We start from the raw sequence: 17,583 nt of genomic DNA, 5'->3' as shown, positions 1-17,583 counted from the left end.
GTCACACACTGAGCTCTCCCCCTGCTGTAACACCAGGAGGATGTTCACATGAGCAGCCCTACCCGGATAGGGCTGCTCATGTGGAGCACCGGAATCAGGCTCAATTCTGGTGCTACCCTGCCTGGTAGCCCAGGTTTTTTACTCGGGCTATTACCGAGGTAGAAGGATATGAGCGTACCCTCGTACCCAGTTTGGGGGAAGACACAAAGGGGGGATTTCAAATCAAAATGTATTCAAAGGAGGCAGAGAGAGCTCTTATAGTGTGCCTTTCTTGAAGAGGATACTTCAGAAGAAGAAGAAGAAAGAAGGTTTGATTTTGTGTTTTTCTTTTCTTAGCACTGAGTATAATATGTTGTGCTGTTCCTGTTATAACTATCTGGTTTTCATGGATCTCAGATTGACAAAGGCAAAACTTGGCTGCCTTCCTTCCTTCTTGTGGTTTGTTTTGTTTGTGAAATAGTGTTGTGGCAAGAAATGGATAGTGGCAACTGTGTGTGTGTGTGCGTGTGTGTAATATTTCTTGGTGATAGCTGTGATGAGCTCAATGTCTGGCCTTGAGACTAACTTGTGCTTCACTCACTGCTCTGGTCTGCTCTACAATCTGCTTTGCAAGGTGTACTCAGTCAAAATGTGGCTAAAGTTGCTCTAGTTGAGCTTATGGCTATGCTTGCTGCCAAGTAAGTGTGCTGCTGTGACAGCCGTTGCAATGCTAGGAAGTAAGGAGACATAATTGTGTGTAAGAGAGCAACTTGTGCCAGTTATGTTATTGCAGTGCAGGCCCAGTGGCTGGCAGTGTATTCTGGGTCAGTGATTCTTTTTTTGGCCATTTTTGGACTGTGTTTGAAATGTGTGTTCTGTGTTGGGAGGGACAGATTTCTTTTTGCAGTGTGCTTCTAATGTGCAGTGTGTTTTGTTCATGGCAGGATTGCAAAAACTGCAATGTAAAACTTGTGTGCACTGCACTCTGGGAGTGCAGCTTGTTTCAGCAATGGGGAAACTTGAAATACCCAATTGCTCCCCATGTACCCATGGGGGAACCTATGGGGGTTTGGGGGGTAAAGGTTAAAAATGTGTTTAAAACACCCACTTGCCCATTTCTTTTATGGATTGAGTGGTAGGTAGCACCCATCATGCCTTATCACACAAGCCACTTTGGTGTCCCTAGGAGCTACCCATGGGTGTTTCAAGTTACCCATTGTTCCCTAGGGCCAAAACACTTAAAATGTTTTGAGTTGTTCTGTCTCGACTGTTTCAATGGAATGTTTTGGCTGTTTTGCATTTCATTTCGAGTTCAAAACAGAACGCAGAAACCATTTTGTGCACATCCCTAGACGGTAGGCATAGCCTGCTATCACACACGCATGCTCTCTGCAGGCTTCCTGAAGAATCTTGCAGGATCCTAAGGTGGAGCCTGCTGCTGCAATGCCTCTTCCTTCCACATACACATTTTACCTTCTATCAGTATATGTATGTGATGTCTACTGTACCAATCTTAAAGGGGCCTGCATGTGTCAATTCATATGCAGTCATGAATACCAGCATGTAAACAACAGATAGGGCCAAGGGATCATTTTTCAGATTCTCCCCCACCACACACACACCAAATGTAAAGTTTAGATGTCAGCCTATGGCTTCTGAGTTATGGGTCTCACCTGGAATATATGGAGGAGGAGACGCTCTACAGCAGCACACTGTTCAGAAGAAATCTGCTGCTCCTATGTAGGGGCCAAAATATGCTTCCTAAGGTGTTTCACTTTACCTCATGGGAGGACTTCTTTTGCCAGCTTACTCTAGCTGATCCTGTCTTCCTGCAACTCAAGCCATGAGATCATGACAGAAGCAGAACAGAGTGGAATATAATTCATTAAATAATAATTAACCAAAAAAAAATAGATAAATCTGATTTGAGAAATTAGAAATGTTCCAGGCTGCTGCTTGGCTATTTTGCAGGGGTGACCATGCAGAACTGAGATCTTACCTTCTCTTAAGGATCCAATTAGATATTATGGTGACAACCATGTTCATTTATTCAGGTGCTTGCCCTCTTCAGGTATAAAATAAGTAGGGTGGAACTAGCTTTAATTACTTATGAATGAGCCCTGCCCAGTTTGCATCAGGTAGACTAAGAAATAAGCTCAAATACCCCAAAATTGGAAATAAGCTTAGTTTGTTTCCAAATGAGCCAAAATGTTCTTTTCCTTAAGCCTCCAAATCTCTGCCCATCCCCCCATCCCACAAATCCCTTCTCTTTCCCTCCAATGCCACTTACTTTTCTTTCCCTCCAAACCACAGTGTTGGTTTGGCTTTGGTGGTGGAGTTGCAAGTTGAGAAAGGAGGAAGGGAGGGAGATTTCGATGACAACACACCAGGTTAAGCTGACATGGTCCCTAGGAAATTTAGCTTTCCTAAGGGCTACTGCAATTTCATAGCCTTTGGGGAAACTACATTTTGATGGGCTACTGTGGCATAGAACACTGAGTAACAACATGCAGGCACTGGAGAGGTAAGAGTGAGGAAACCATCATCCCTTTGTTCTTCCTGTTGCTTGCTGCCACCAGATTACCTTCAGTAACTGGGATAGAAGGGAAGGAGCAGAAGGTTGGGGAATTGGTAACTGTGTGGGTAGACTGGAAGGGGATTGGGTAGGTTGCAGGGGCTTGGATGGGGATTGTTTTCTTGCTCAGATTAAAATCTGAGTCAAAGATTTCAGAGTTGGCATTACCTCTAAGTTGAGCGGAACCTCCTGAAACTCATAGTGCCAAGCCCAGAACAAGAAATTCAATGACATCAGTAATTTTAACATCAAATTGGATGTGTGGGTAAGGGGAGCAGACCTACATCCCCATCACCTACTCTGATACTGGTAGTGAGCTAAGTGGGATCAAAAAGCCAGAGTCAATGGAGCTTGGGGTAGTAGAGTGTAGGAGAGTTCAGTTCCCCTCACTCATGCACCTCATTTAATGTTACAGTTAGATGCTTTATACATGAATGGGGAAAATGTGAATAAATAAATGTGGTCGTTGCCATGAAATATTTACAAGACTTCATTAAAGTAGCAACAGTCCTTGATTCTCAAGAGTAATTTAGAGAAGGGAGTGTAAGATAAGCCAAATATTCTGGTTTCATTGAGGTCAGCATGAGCTTGACTTTTTACAATAGATTTTGAGGCATGTGCTGCTTTTCTGAAACAGTGATTCTGTTCAGACCAATAGGTTTGCAATGACGTCACAACAATCTCTGTGTTTATCTGAAACACTTTTGCTGTTGTAACATAAGGTCAAATTCTCTTCCACTGTCTCCAGTTTTGTTTTTTGTTTTGTTTTTAAATTTACACATACTTTGTTCTGAATTATTTATTGCACACAGAGTGGCTTGAGGAATGATTGAACAGAAACTGAAAAAAGACCTTAGTTGGCCTATGGCAAATTGCATTTTGAAAACATTCCCTAACTTTATAATAGAAATGGAGGAAGTATCTAGGGAGAAGAAAAATAATACTGGAGCAGATTCAGATTGTCCTCTTTTTGAAAACAGTGTTAGAATTAAGATAATCAGCATATCACATTCCCCTTGCCCTCTAGGTGAAGACAACCATGGGCTCTGGACAGTTACAGTCCTCAAATCTAATTGACTTGGCTCTCAAAAGCAAGCTTCATCCCACAAATGCCTGGAGCTGACCCACCCCTTGGACTTCAACTCCCATAATCCCTAGCCCCAGTGGCCTTTGGTTGGGGATTATAGGAGTTGAAATCCAAAAACATCTGGGGACCAAAAGTTGGGAATCCCTGATATATATTTCATCATCTTGTCAGAAAATGGTAGGGCTGAGATGGTCCAAAAATCATTGAATTTGAATTGATCCAGGCTTCTTCAGCCAGATTACATTGCCATGGCTGGCAAGGTCAGGCCACACTTACTTAGCCACCCATTATGCACTACTCTAACCATGCTTTCTTTTTGATTGTTAATTTCTTCCAGCCTTAATTTCTTCCAGTTTTTTTGCCAAGACAAAATGCACCCTAGATTATTTTTGGGCTGCTTCTGTTTCAACTTGGGCACCCCAGCTCTGTGCAAATGGGCCATGGCTGTTTTCAAGCTACCTAGGTTGACTTGTAATATGATCCTATTGACAACTCTGTTCAGGGTCAATTGATAACTTGAGATACTTAATTAGGAAAAGAACATTTTAATTGGCAGGTACCAAGACTTAAGAGCACACTTGCTTTTTCCTGGCCTATGCCAATTCTGATATGTTAGCATAATATTGAATTATTTTAAAAAGCTGACTTTTCTTTCTAACATGATACAGTATATTATCTGAAGAAAACCTCTACATGGAGTGTTTACTTATCTAAATTTGCAGATCAGTAAAAAGGCAGATTAATCAACTATTTAATTGGTAGACTTGGTATGATGCATTTTGGACTATACTGACTGCTGAGCAATGATTACTGTTTTAAAAGAAAAGTTCAGTATGACAAGAAAGAATGCATGCTGAAAGTGTGTAATAGGGAAGAGCTTTTTAAGCCATTATTTAAGAAAAAGTATTGCTCTAACTGCAGCAAGTCCTGGGGTACAGTTAACGGTCATTGTAAGAAAAAATAATTCAGGAAAGCATGGAGGAAACAAGTAAATAATTTGCGAACAGGTGGCTATTGTTTGTACAAGTCATGTTCATAGCATGTGTCCATCTTTAAAATAGGTCCTTGGATCAAGAAACTCAGTTTAATTCTACTGACGTTTTGAAAGTATTCATCATTTTGAGAACATTCTCTTATGAATTTCTTTTTGTTTTAAAAGGCCATCTTCCTTTTTCCAAAATATGTTTTGCCATTAGTGTTTGAGCTGTGCCTTGGTGCTGCCTGAGAGTGCTCATTACTAAAATCAGTACTAGATAGTAAAAATGTTTACTAACGTCCTGACTAAATTCACTAGAGGGAAGTCCTTCTGAAATTTAGTAGTCCTTTAGAGTAAATCCTAAGTAGTAAAGTAAAATGTGCTGTCAAGTCGGTGTTGACTCCTAGTGACTACAGAGCCTTGTGGTTTTTCTTTGGTAGAATACAGGCGGAATTTACCATTGCCATCTCCTGAACAGTATGAGATGATTCCTTTTAGCATCTTCCTATATCGCTGCTGCCCGAAATAGGTGTTTCCAGCGATTTTTTTTGAACCAGCAACCTCTGGCTTGCTAGTCAAGTCATTTCCCCACTGCACCATTAAGTGACTTCCTAAGTAGCACTACTAATTAATTTAGTCAGGATTTCAGCCACTAAAACTAATAAATATGAGGAGAAAGAAGAGTTTGTATTGATTTAAACCAATGGCCTTGCTGTGCTCTTCAGTTGCCCTTCATGGGTGATCTAGTAGGTATTGACTGAACAAATAAATATGAATTCTAAAGGATAATTAGCACATTATTGTGGTCTTGTGGATATAGTGTCGGGGGTTATCCAGATTCAGATTTCTCCTCACCCAGTATTGCGATTGTTTCTGATGATGCTTGTAATGCATTCTGTTTCATGAAGAAGATATGCCATTATTCAGCAACCAATTTTTTATATATTTCCTGTACACTACTATTAGCTTTTTTCTTGCAAAAATGTCTTTTCCCCCAAGGATACAGCACTATGAGTTAGCAGCACTACATTGGAAGGTTGCAACTTAGTGGAGGAGCACATGCTCTGCATACAGAAAGTTATAGATTTAAACCCTGAAATCTCCTGGTAGAGCTAAATTCTGGAAAGCTGCTGCCAGTCTGTAAACAATATTGAGCTTAGAGGACTAACTTTTAAATTCAGTATACGATAGCTTCATATGTTCAATTTTTCTTAAGGATGATTCAGTCAATCAAATGACAAAACTGCCAATCAAGATCCTATTGGATCTTGATTTTTGCAGGGAAGATCAATAGATTTTTATGTAACCTATATCTTCTTGCAGATAAGAGTATATGAGGTGCTTCACATGATCGGTGTGAAGCACCGGAGGGGGTTCTTTGGGGAGAGCGGACTTCCCGTAGATGATCAAGAGGCAGCCCTGGGCAGCCACATCGGCCACCCACACAAGTGCTGGCTCCGTCACAGAGCCAGCGGGGCCTGTGGGGATCAGGGGCCGTGTGGCCCCTGGAAGTTCCAGAATGCCCCTCATGAGCGCACGGAGCATCCTGGAGAGACGCCCAAGCCTGGGATGCTGATTGCTCACCGTGGCAACACACGAGCAAAAAGATGAAGTCACAGAGCCGGTGGGGGCTGCAGGGATCAGGGGCCACACAGCCCACGGAAGTTCCAGGATGCCCCACATGAGCGTGTGGGGCATTCTGGAGAGAACCCCCAAACTCAGGAAGCTGCTTGCAGCCTCCCGGTCGGGTGTCTACTAGTGTGTCGCTGAGCAAAAAGATGGAGTCACAGAGCGCTTGCTCCGTTAACCTCATCTAAGAGGAGGGATAATTAGGTAGGCTAGCCACATTGGGAGCACCGGGCTCGCCTGCGAGCCTGGTGGTTCCCACGATCCCTGGAAAACAGGCTAAGCTCCCTTAGCTCGCTTTTCAGTGATCGTGAGAATAGCTTCTATGTGTTACCTCCTGTGTTGTCAATTTTTTTTGCCACTGCATATAAGACAGGCTTTCCCTATTGGTTAGGTAAGGATGTGTTCCCAGTTTGGGTAAACATACATTTATGTATGTATGTATGTATGTATGTATGTATGTTTACATTTATATCCCGCTCTTCCTCCAAGGAGCCCAGAGCAGTGTACTACATACTTAGGTTTCTCCTCACAACAACCCTGTGAAGTAGGTTATGCTGAGAGAGAAGTGACTGGCCCAGAGTCACCCAGCTAGTATCATGGCTGAATGGGGATTTGAACCCGGGTCTCCCCGGTCCTAGTCCAGCACTCTAACCACTACACCATGCTGGCTCCTACAGTCTATCTAAATGTAACCACAACAATTGACAGACAGACTTTGCTGAGTACATTGAGTGTAAATATTGTACTATAGTTATGTAATCTGGTCAAGTAGCATGATAAAGATCTTTGACTTTGATCTTGGTTTTTGGCTTGTTTGGCTTTTTTTATTCCAGCATATTCCCTGTTGCAATCCATTGCATTTCCCCCCCTGTGCTGTCTTTACAATATTTATAGGATAACCCTAAAAGTCAATTTTATGTGTTTCCTTTTGAATCCCCATGGTGGCCATATAACCACATGGGGAGCCAAAAGTCTATAGCATCTGCACATACAGTATGAAAGGAGAATTGCATCTCCCTTGCTTCCCTAGATTTCTGATTGGATACAGATGTGTGGTAAAATTCACCTCACCATGTAGGCAGATGCTACAGATGCCCATCTGTGGAGCCCTTGCACTTGCCCTCAATATTTTGTTGTGTGGAAAAAAAGGTTAAAATGAACTCATGAAGACAATATGGGTAGTGTCATTTTGAACTATTTTTGCTTAGGATCAAAGTATTTATTCATCAAATTGACTAGAAGTTTCTTGTCTTCCATCCTACAGAAATGTATGAATCCAACAATATAGTCACTTTCAATGGACTAGTCAATAGTTCCAGTTATCACACTTTCCTTTTGGATGAGGAGCGAAGTAGACTCTACGTTGGAGCAAAGGATCACATATTTTCTTTCAACCTAGTCAACATCAAGGAATATCAAAAGGTATATTTAGTCCTTCATCACTTTACTTTTTATCTAGATATATGATGAGAGGTTGCCACATGTTTAAGGTATTTGACTGTGACTACAGCCTACTTCTCAATAAGATATGTCGACTGCAGCACTTCAGATTGCAGGTCTGCTCACGATTCCTCACATAAAAAGATTCCTGCATATACAAAATGAGCATGTCAAAGAGAGAGCTTAACCGTCATCTCATTTTCAGTGCTAAGGGACCTAGTGCCACTCGACAGCCTAGCTTAACTAAAGGGGAAATTCCATTTTAAGTCAAGCCTCAGACAGCAAGGCGCTGGTTGACTTGATCCCTCATTGAAGACAAAGTAACATGCTGGGTCTAGCAGACGGATTATTGACAAGTTTTGCAACAGCAGCAGGGAAGCTTCCAGCTATTGTTGCAAAACTCCTTCCGAGAATGCCCAACAGAGGGCATGTTGAATCCAACATGACACACAGCCCTATTAGTCACTGCCCTTGCTGGTTGAACATCTAACTCCAGTCCACCAGTATACAACAAAAGGCATAATACGTTTGGAGATTGTTCTGGTTGCATCACATCTTTGTGTACACTTGGCTGTGGAAACTCATGTGTGTTAGACAAACTGCTATTATTTGGCTAGAATCCAAGATGGGTTTTGATTAGTGCCTCTGAATACCAGTTGCAGGGGAGCAACAGCAGGCGAAAGGGAATGCCTTCACCTCTTGCCTGTGGGCTTCCTAGAGGCTTCCCAGTGGGCCATTGTGAGGCTTTGGCCAAAAGATTGATTTGCTAATATATTTGGTTTTATTATGTATTAATTATTATTTGGTTTTATTAATATATTTGGTTTTATTATTTATTAAATATTGTGTAGTGCATTGTGGGATTTCCAGGGACTGGGATGATGCATCCCAACCCCCATCCTGTGGCAGCCATGGACCATCTGAGCATGCAATCTGCACGCCCAGATCCCCCCACCGCAATCATCTGCAGGGAAGTCGAGCTTCTTCTGTCTTCCCTGCTGTCCACTCTCAAGCCCTGTGTGTGCACACACACAAATTTAATTGTTACATGGATGACAGGCTACTCCAGTTACTGGCTTTATCAAAACCAAGTTACTCATGAGTACCCCATTGCAATTTATAGGTAATTTCAGTGAGACTTAATTCAGATGTAGTAACTTAATTTCAGTAACTTAATCAGGATGTAACCCAGAGACTGGAGCAGCTGGTCTCATAATGGTAACATTTAAGTGTGTGTGTATGTGTGCGTGCGTGCGTGCGTGCACACACACGCACACTCCGGTCACTGGCTTGCTCCTGCACTATGCTACTCATCAGCAGTCCTATTCAAATTAATAACACGTTTATGTGTCCTATTAATTTCAACGGGAGTACTCAGTAATAATTTTCTGAAGTCTATCGGTCAGGCTGAGCAAAGGGATACACTGAGCTTCAGCATGTAACCAGCCAATCAGGAGCAGAGGAGGAGGTCTTCATCCTCCTGCCTTTCCTTCTGGAGTTGACACATCATTAAGGATGCATCCATTTCAAGCTAGAGATCCTCAGATGGGGAACAAATTGTTTGGCTGCAGCATTGAGAATCAGGAGGGCTCTAAGTATCACAAGTACCCCCAGGGAACCCTTAAAGTACCCCTAGAAGTACTAGTACACTCTGTTGAGAATCACTGATCCTGATGAACAAAATAACTGTTTGTCTGGATGATGTACAGACTAAGAGTGAACTCATATTAATTAAGGTTATACTTTGCTTATACCTTGTAGAAACCAGGTGAAATTAGTTGAACTGATCCTTCTGCTATCTATCTATCTATCTATCTATCTATCTATCTATCTATCTATCTATCTGAAATACTTATACCACACCCCTCCAGAACACTACTGCTTGGGGCAGCTCATAAAATTAATAAAACAGATACACAGTGTAAAACAAAATGCAGTAAAATTAATAAAAGTTAAATGACCAGGCCAAAACCAAATTTGAAAGTCACCAATCTTAAAAGTTTCAAACTAAAATTAACAAGTAGAAGCCCAAAACGAAGAAACCTACCATATGCTATGGTTCTTACATGGGATGCCACTGGAAACACTCGTGCATGTCACAAGGGCTGTAATGTTTACATAAGTTGCTTACCATGCTGCAAGAGTTTCTTCCCATGAAGAATCACCTTACCAACTCTCCACATAATGGAGTCTGTTTGGGACAATGCATGTGATAAGTATGCACTCACAACAAAATGATTCACCCAGCATTTTCAAGAGTTAATGGCTGATGAGGGGACAGTTCGATGTTTTCATCAATATTCACTAAGTTTGTAGGGAGGGAAAGAGATCATGGAACAGTTTATATCTAACTAGTGGGCCCGGGCACAGAGCATCTGTGCCTCTAGTTGGGCTCTGCCCGGGCCCACCACCGCTGCCCATGGCTCCGGCCGGGCCCGCTGCCTCCTCCCGGCTTCCCCCGCCTCCTCCTCCGGCTTCCCACAGGCCCGCTTCCCCTGGGCTCCTGCTTCCCCCGGGCCTGCCGCCTCCTCCCGGCTTCCCCCGCTGCCTCCTCCCGGCTTCCCCCGCCGCCGCCTCCCGGCCGGGCCCACCACCTCCTCCGGCCGGGCCTGCCGCCCAGGCCCGCCACCGCCTCGCCCGGCTTCCCCCGCCGCCGCCTCGCCTCGCCCGGCCAGGCCCGGCGCCTCGGCTCCTCGGCCTGTCCCCATCGCTGCCAGGCCGGGCCCACCAGCGGCCATGGCCGCCGCGCCGCTGTTCTCCTGGGTGTGCTGCCAGGACCAATCAGGTGCCCCCGCAGCCCAGCCAATCAGCTGGGCTGCCGGGACGCATTTTTCCTGGTCACACCCAGGAGAAATATATATAGATGGTGAATGCTAGTTTGTGTGACTGTGTGTGTCCATGAGCACATATAATAATCAACAGTTTAACAGAGTCAGTGTGCAGCTTCACCCTCCATTCCTCAGAAGAGTTCACAAATACAGTTGTTTTTATGTTATTTATGTTAAACAGTTGTTTTTATATTAAGCTACCAAGAGTTTAAATGTGTCACACCCTTCCCCCTCAGAAACACAAAGCTGTCAAATGGCTGGTAAGAACACTATAGAGTTTTAGACACATTCCTCCTACGAAGCAGAAGGAGTTGTGCAGGAGTGTTCTTCAAGATGAGAAATTTCCCACTCTCCTTGTTCAAGCCCTCCTTTCCCCCCTCCTTTATCACAGAATTAAGGAATACAGGAAGCTGCCTTATACTGAGCCAAACCAGAGCACGTGTGGTCCATCTAGCTCAGTATTGTCTACATAGATTTCTCCAAGGTTACAAGCAGGAGTCTCTCTCAGCCCTATCCTGGAGATGCCAGGGAACTTGGAACCTTCTGAATGTAAGCATGCAGATGTTCTTCCCAGGGTGGCCCCAGCCCCTAAGGGGACTATCTTACGTGCTCACATGTAGCTTCCCATTCAAATGCAAACCAAGGCAGACCCTGCTTATCAAAGGGGACAATTTATGCTTACTACCACAAGACCAGCTCTCCTCTCATAATTCCATTTGTTGTCTGTTAAGTCCCTTTTGAGTCTGTGAACATTCCATTGAGTTATATTGGGGCAGTTTTGGGTGTGGGGTTGGCCCCTTTAGTTGTTTTTCCCAGATTGGGAAACTGCAGGTTACCCCAAATCTTCTGGTACCTCCCTCTTGCCCGCAGTTGTTCTGGTTATGTGTTCAAAAGATCATAACATTTATAGCTTTTTTGGAAATAGATATAAGATAAGTAAGCAGGTTCTTATTATCTGGTAATCATTTTGGAGCCTCTGCTGTGGAGAACTAATGCCAGTGGCTTTCAGCATAAGGACCTTAACATGATAAACAGTTCAAGAGCAACTGCAATCTGTTTCCCTTCAGCTAATTTTTGAACAGGCAGTTTTAATGTTCATTGCTAAACAAAACTAGAATGATCAGAACTGAAGGTTATGTAAAGGGACTATGAACCCTGATTTTATTCTCTTGTCTTTGATATCAGCTGCTTCCATGCAATATGTTCCTGCTATTCATGAACCGTAATAAATGGGACACTAATAGAGGGCTGACAGATTGGTAAAAGCACTTTTCTCATGATGGAAGACATTGCTTTAACTAGAAGCCGTGGACTTAAATTAAAAGCTGGTGCACATTTCAGCAATGTAGCTCAGTGCATATGTGGTTTTTCTTTTAATTTGAAAGGACATTCATCATTTAATTTATTCTAATGAGCCATTGAACTCTGTTAAAATGCACCTAATACATAGTGATTTTACTTAATTTGGGTGAAAAACAGAAACACCTCTGTGTGTGCACACATGTGCAAATGAGAGAGAGAGAGAGCGCATGTGTGTTATAAAATCTATAAATAAACCTTGTGACAAAAGAAGTATAACTTCAATACTGATGTGGTTATTTCTGACTTGGTAATGACCTTTGGCCCATTAGCTTCCTCAAATGATAGCAATAAATACTTCAGTCTTTCACTCTGCAAGAAGACTGGGTATTCATTTGTATTCTCCAAGGATTAAGATCAAAGCAAGCAGAGTATTTTTTCTATTTTCTTCAGAACAACCATAAGGAAATTAGTTATTTATTTGGGTTTTCTGTGGGATTCGTAGTGTAATGCAGAAAACATCTGGATTTTTTTTTAAAAAAAATACTGCCACTATAGGAGAAAACTGCTCTGTGAAGTTAAGAGGGCAAAAACACGGTGACGGCTAACACATTTCTAGTCACATACACCAACTAATGGGACTGGGTGGAGATTAGAACAATACATGGAGCACAGGATTGACATACTGCGAGGGCAGCACCAGGATCAGGCTCAATCCTGGCAGTGCACATGGGCAGCCAAACACGGGCTGGGCTGCCCTAGCCTGGGTTTGGCTGCTCATGCACATAGCCTTAAGAAGTACTAAAATTTCATCAAGCTCAGAAGTCTGTTTCCAACAGTTGCTATCCAAATGCATCCAGGAAGCCCAAATACAGGGTATAAAGGCCGCCTCTGCTTGTCTGTAGCATCTGGTATTCAGTGATAGATTGCTTCTGAACCTGGAGGCCTAACTAACACTGTTAACCTCCTAACTAACCCTGTGCATGTGCAGCCAAAAGAAGCATGTGTACAGTAGATACGATCTCACTTCTGAGAACAGGTGCTTACATGCACAGGGGGCAGTTTTTTTCAGTTTCACCTTCCCACAGAAATACACTGTGCAGCTCACAAATATGTCCCTGAGGGTCATGCAGGATTGCATTACACAAAACACTCCTGGTGGAAAGGGAGATCAGCAAAAATTGTCCCCTTTGCAAGCAAGCACCCCTGCTTAAAAAGCAGGAGTGCATCCATTGCACATGTACTTCTTTTTGCTGCATGTGTGCAGCTTTAGATGTTGGCCAGAATTCCTCTCTAGAAAACATGGTTAATAGCTGATGAAAGACTGATCCTGTATGATTTTGATAATAATTTATTTTATTTTCCAAAAATATATCAACAAATGTCACTCATAATACAATATTCCAATATTCCTCTATCAATACACCTAAAGGTGTATTAAATCCCTACCTTATTAGATCAAAGAAGAAGCATTTCATGAAAAATGGTTTATACATTCAAATATTCATGGAGCACAAACCTGTATAACATGTATAATCCTTTTTAAAAGTTATCTAAGATAACAGCCGCCACCACAGCTGTGGCAATGAGATGTACATTCCTGGTCAAGTTGAAGGAACAGTCTAGCCAGTTCAACAGGGCTGGATGAACATCCTGAGCCAGATCTCTATCCAGTTCAGCTGCATGTATGGAATTCTTTTTCCAATCAATTCATGTTGACTGCAGTAGGCTAAGTCTCCATGTTTCAACAAACAGTGCAGGCACAATATGCAGGCTAGAGATCAGACAATCACATCCTTCTGCCTAATCGGTTTGAGTGATCACACCTTGGTTCAGAGCAACAACAGATCAAACTAATTTAAATCCCTGCTAATTCTTGCCAACCTCAAAGAGGGGTCAGGGTAATTTCAGAAGCCTCATCCCGACCCACACACCTACCACTGTTCAGTCTTTGAGATTGGTGGTGTCCAGAGTCGGAAGAAATCCCAATTATGGCTCTTGTCTTACACCTCCAAGTCCCATAGGCAAAATGAATCACTTCCCCACCCATCCCTAAATACAACATGCCCAAGGGTACTCACAAATCAATAATCTGCCTCCTATGACCTCCCCACACTGACCACGCAAACTGTGTCCTAAACCTAACTGAGGTGGACAGGATGGAAAAGGCAAAAAACCAAACAAACCTACAAATGATCAAAAATCCAATCAGAAAGCAAAGATTTCCTACTCAGCCCCCCAAAAGATGAGAAGAAATTTTTTTGTTGCTTTCTGATAACCCATTCTGCAGCACAGGATGAGGGGGAGGGACTTACTTCAATGCCAAATGAAGCACTTAGTGGGAAGTGTGCACAACAGACCACAGAGTCCCAGCAGAGCAGGGTGGGTCAATTCTGTCGGCCCACCCCCAAACACAAGGCAAGGGGTGCTGAAGTATTCTGCATGCAAGTCCATTTGCTGGATTGGAGCAATTATATTTTCAAGTCCAGAGTTTGTTCGTTCTCTTTCTCTTGCCAGCTTTTCAGTTTCCTGTCTCAGCACTGCTTAAATAAAAAATAGAAGCATGTGTTTTGAGATATCCTCCAAGCCTGTTTTTGTAGGCTTAAAAATGACTAGTGATTGTATTAAAGTATTTTATCAAAGTTATTCAATCTTTTAATACCAAAGTGAACCTAAAAATTTCATTGTAAGTTCCTTCTAAATTCATTTAATTTGCTAATTCATTCTCTTAAATTTTTCTGAATTCACTTTAATTTTCAATTTCCCAAATTTTCTCTACTTTATTAGTAAACTGTTTTAGAACTAAAGTTACAGTCCAGTTATGTAGCCATTCATATTGCATTATCTGATGATCCCAACTGAATCTAAGCCTGGCATTATTTGAAGATCATGTTTTATTCTATATGCAATTCCTAAAAGCTTTTTGAAAGACATGAATAATTCACTAAGAGGGTCGTTGGGCTTTTTCTGTAGAATATGAAATGGATGTTCCAGAAGAACTAATGATGAGGCAGGATCACTAATCTTTATAGAATTAAGGGCAGCAGCACAGTAATTGGTCATATAAGAACTGCCTTACTGGATCAGCCCAAGGTCCATCCAGTCTAAGGAGTATGTTTCCAAAAGAGGCCAGTCAGATGCCTTTGACCTCCCAACAGGGCAGGAAGTAGGGATGTGCAAGGAACATGATTTGCATTCCATTCCGCACTAGGAACAGAGTTCTAATGCCCCAAACGTTCTGTTGGAACAACCAATCAAGCCACTTCTGATGGAATGAGATAGGAACATTTTGAGTGATCACCAGACGTGGCCCATGAGGGTGACACCAGGGTGGGCAGTGAGAGGAGGCAGGAATTATCTTTAACAATCATTACTTGGTACTGCTTGTACCTACCAGCCCCTGTGAGCAGCAGCACCCCACCCGGCATCCCTCACCAAAGCTGCCCCACCTATGGTGCTCTTCTAGCCTCTGTGCACACGTGGCAGCCATTTGCATGGTCAGCATCCACCACACAAATGGCTGCTGTACATGTGCAGAGGCCAGTAGTGCACCAAAGGCAGGGCAGCCTCGGAGCAAGATGCTGGTCAGGGTGCCGCTGCTCATAGGGGCTGGAAGATACAAGCAGTAACCAGGCAATGGTTGTTCAAGGTAATTCCTGTTGCCCCTCACTGCCCACCCTGGCACTGCCCTCATGCCGCTTGGAATACTAGAAACATTACAACTAGGAATGAGGTCATTCCATTCCGAGCTTGAAACAGTCCTTTCATTTGAAGGGTGTTCTGTTTCAAGCTCAAAACACTCAAAACTGCCCATTTTGAGTCAGAACATTTCAGGCTTAAAACATTCTGCACACCCCAAGCAGAAAGGTACTGGCTATTCCTTTTGTCCTCCACTTCTGTTGAATGGAAAATTCATAACAGCAATAAATATATTTATGGAGGATAAGCTTGCAAGGACATAAGCCACCAGAGTCTAAAGCACAGCTGCTCTGTGGTTTTCTGCTTTCTTCTCTGCAAAGAAGAAGAAGTTTTCTGCTTTCTTCTCTGCTGTGTATGGTACACAAGAGACCCTTGAATATTGTGGGAGCAATGTTCCACAGAAAGTACTGCAGGAGTTAAAATGCAAAGCCTAACTCAAAAAATGGGGTTAGGTTCCTGAGAATCTGCATGGGCTGTTCATTCTCTTGGTTGGGTTTTACATATTAAATCTCCAACCTGGCGAATGAGCAGCCTGTGCTGCTTCTCAAGAAGTGAGAAGGTAATCTCATTCCAGGTGATTGTTAAAGGTACCTCCCACCACCCTTCACCACCCACCCTGGTTCCGATCTCGTTCCGTCAGAACAACCAACTTGACTGGTTGTTCCAACAGAATGTTCTGGGCATTTGCATTCTGTTCCGAGCACCGAATGTCACAGGGAGAGTGGATGGAGGGAAGAAGAACATGCTTGAGAAAAACTCTCTCTCCACTAGGTGCTTTCTCGATGGCCTCCTGCTTACTCACAACTGAGGTGACACTTCCTGCTCACTTCTGTGTCAGCACCCCTGCCAGCATCACTTCTTCGGAGGCAGCTCCAAAAGCTTTCTCCTCCACCTCCAGAGTGGTCCTTTGCCTGCCCCTCCAGGGCCCTGGCCTCCCTCCCTCCCTCCCTTTGAGGGAAATATGGTGTTTCCCTCAAAGCCTCCCTAGTACACAGATTTGGTTATTGGAAGTAGTTTTAGTGGTTTGTGGAGTTCTTCCTTCAAATTCCAACAGTAAAATGCCATGAAAGAGCAAAACTATTCTCCATGATAACTAAAGTTTGTATACAAGAAGGTGACCGATGAAAGATCAAAACCATGAAAACCAAATCCATGATATTCCAGGTTCACCTGTACAGTGTTCTGGGCACATCTGTGTGAGGGAATGTCAGGTTATACCTATTATGCTATTGTAATTTGATTACAATAGCAGTTCTGAAAGAATCTCAGTCCCTATTATATCCAGGAAAAAACAAAGGAGAAACAGCAATATATATGAGAATATTCTTTATTATTTCTATTTTGACTACACTGGACTGATCACAAAATATTTAATTGGGAAAAACAAGGGCCTAAGTAGCAAACACTTTTGGGATGTTGTGCACAATTTAGAATTGTTGAAGCATGAAATGACATAAAGTGATTTTTATTTTACATCTTTAGATTGTTTGGCCTGTATCTCATACCCGTAGGGATGAGTGCAAGTGGGCTGGAAAAGATATTCTGGTAAGTACAAATCTTTATAGTTCCCCCTCCCCTTTGTAAAGGTAGTCAATATTTCATGAATTCACATCTTTTTAAATTTTAAAGCTTTGGGTTTTTGTTCTCTTTTACTCAAAAATTACTCCTTTATGGTAGATTTAGACATAGGTAGCTTATTCTTTCCCCTCATGCAAACATGTGTGGGTAGGTTTATACATAAAGGAACAAGTATATAATTGTCCCTTGTTTAAAGGCTCTTAAAAGTTTGACCTCATTTCTGTGGTGATTGAGGCCCTCAATTTGCAGTGAGCACTGAATAGACAGACTATTGTGAATGCAATAAGCCTCATTAATGTCAAGAAGTTGCCTTGAAGGCCTCAGGGGTCTTCTCTGACAAGAACACACTGAAGCTTAAGTGATGTTAATTTCCCCCCTTCTATTGTCATTTCTCAAAAAAGAAAGAAAACAGTTATTTTATGCATACATTCACTTGCCATCACTCTTCCTCACTCCTATGTCCTCATCCATCCCATATGGAGAGAAACCTGAT

At 42.7% G+C, this 17,583-nt stretch overlaps 1 protein-coding gene and 1 long non-coding RNA gene across 6 annotated transcripts in view; one reads left to right on the top strand and one right to left on the bottom strand.

Moving 5' to 3' along the window:
* Nucleotides 1-17,583, top strand: part of SEMA3A (semaphorin 3A) — a 332,084-nt gene that overhangs the window by 105,293 nt on the left and 209,208 nt on the right. For 3 of the 4 annotated variants that reach the window (XM_053257035.1, XM_053257036.1, XM_053257037.1), the window contains exons 2-3: nucleotides 7,511-7,668; nucleotides 16,995-17,057. In XM_053257035.1, coding sequence (XP_053113010.1) covers nucleotides 7,511-7,668; nucleotides 16,995-17,057 — 221 coding nt within the window. Of the gene's footprint in view, nucleotides 1-7,510; nucleotides 7,669-16,244; nucleotides 16,322-16,994; nucleotides 17,058-17,583 lie in introns of those variants that run through there. The other variant, XM_053257038.1, reaches the window with a different exon arrangement.
* Nucleotides 7,426-10,435, bottom strand: LOC128327786 (uncharacterized). Of its 2 annotated transcripts, XR_008308783.1 has the most exons (3): nucleotides 10,281-10,435; nucleotides 9,734-9,877; nucleotides 7,426-7,834 (listed from the first exon to the last, which is right to left on the bottom strand). It is a non-coding gene; the product is annotated as an uncharacterized LOC128327786 (long non-coding RNA). The 2 variants fall into 2 exon arrangements; XR_008308782.1 differs by lacking the exon at nucleotides 10,281-10,435 and having other exon boundaries at nucleotides 9,734-10,239.

This window comes from Hemicordylus capensis, chromosome 5 (assembly GCF_027244095.1).
Source record: "Hemicordylus capensis ecotype Gifberg chromosome 5, rHemCap1.1.pri, whole genome shotgun sequence".
Classification (NCBI taxonomy): Eukaryota; Metazoa; Chordata; class Lepidosauria; order Squamata; family Cordylidae; genus Hemicordylus; species Hemicordylus capensis.
Note: the sequence above shows the minus strand (reverse complement) of the source record. Positions and strands in the feature narration are given on the sequence as shown.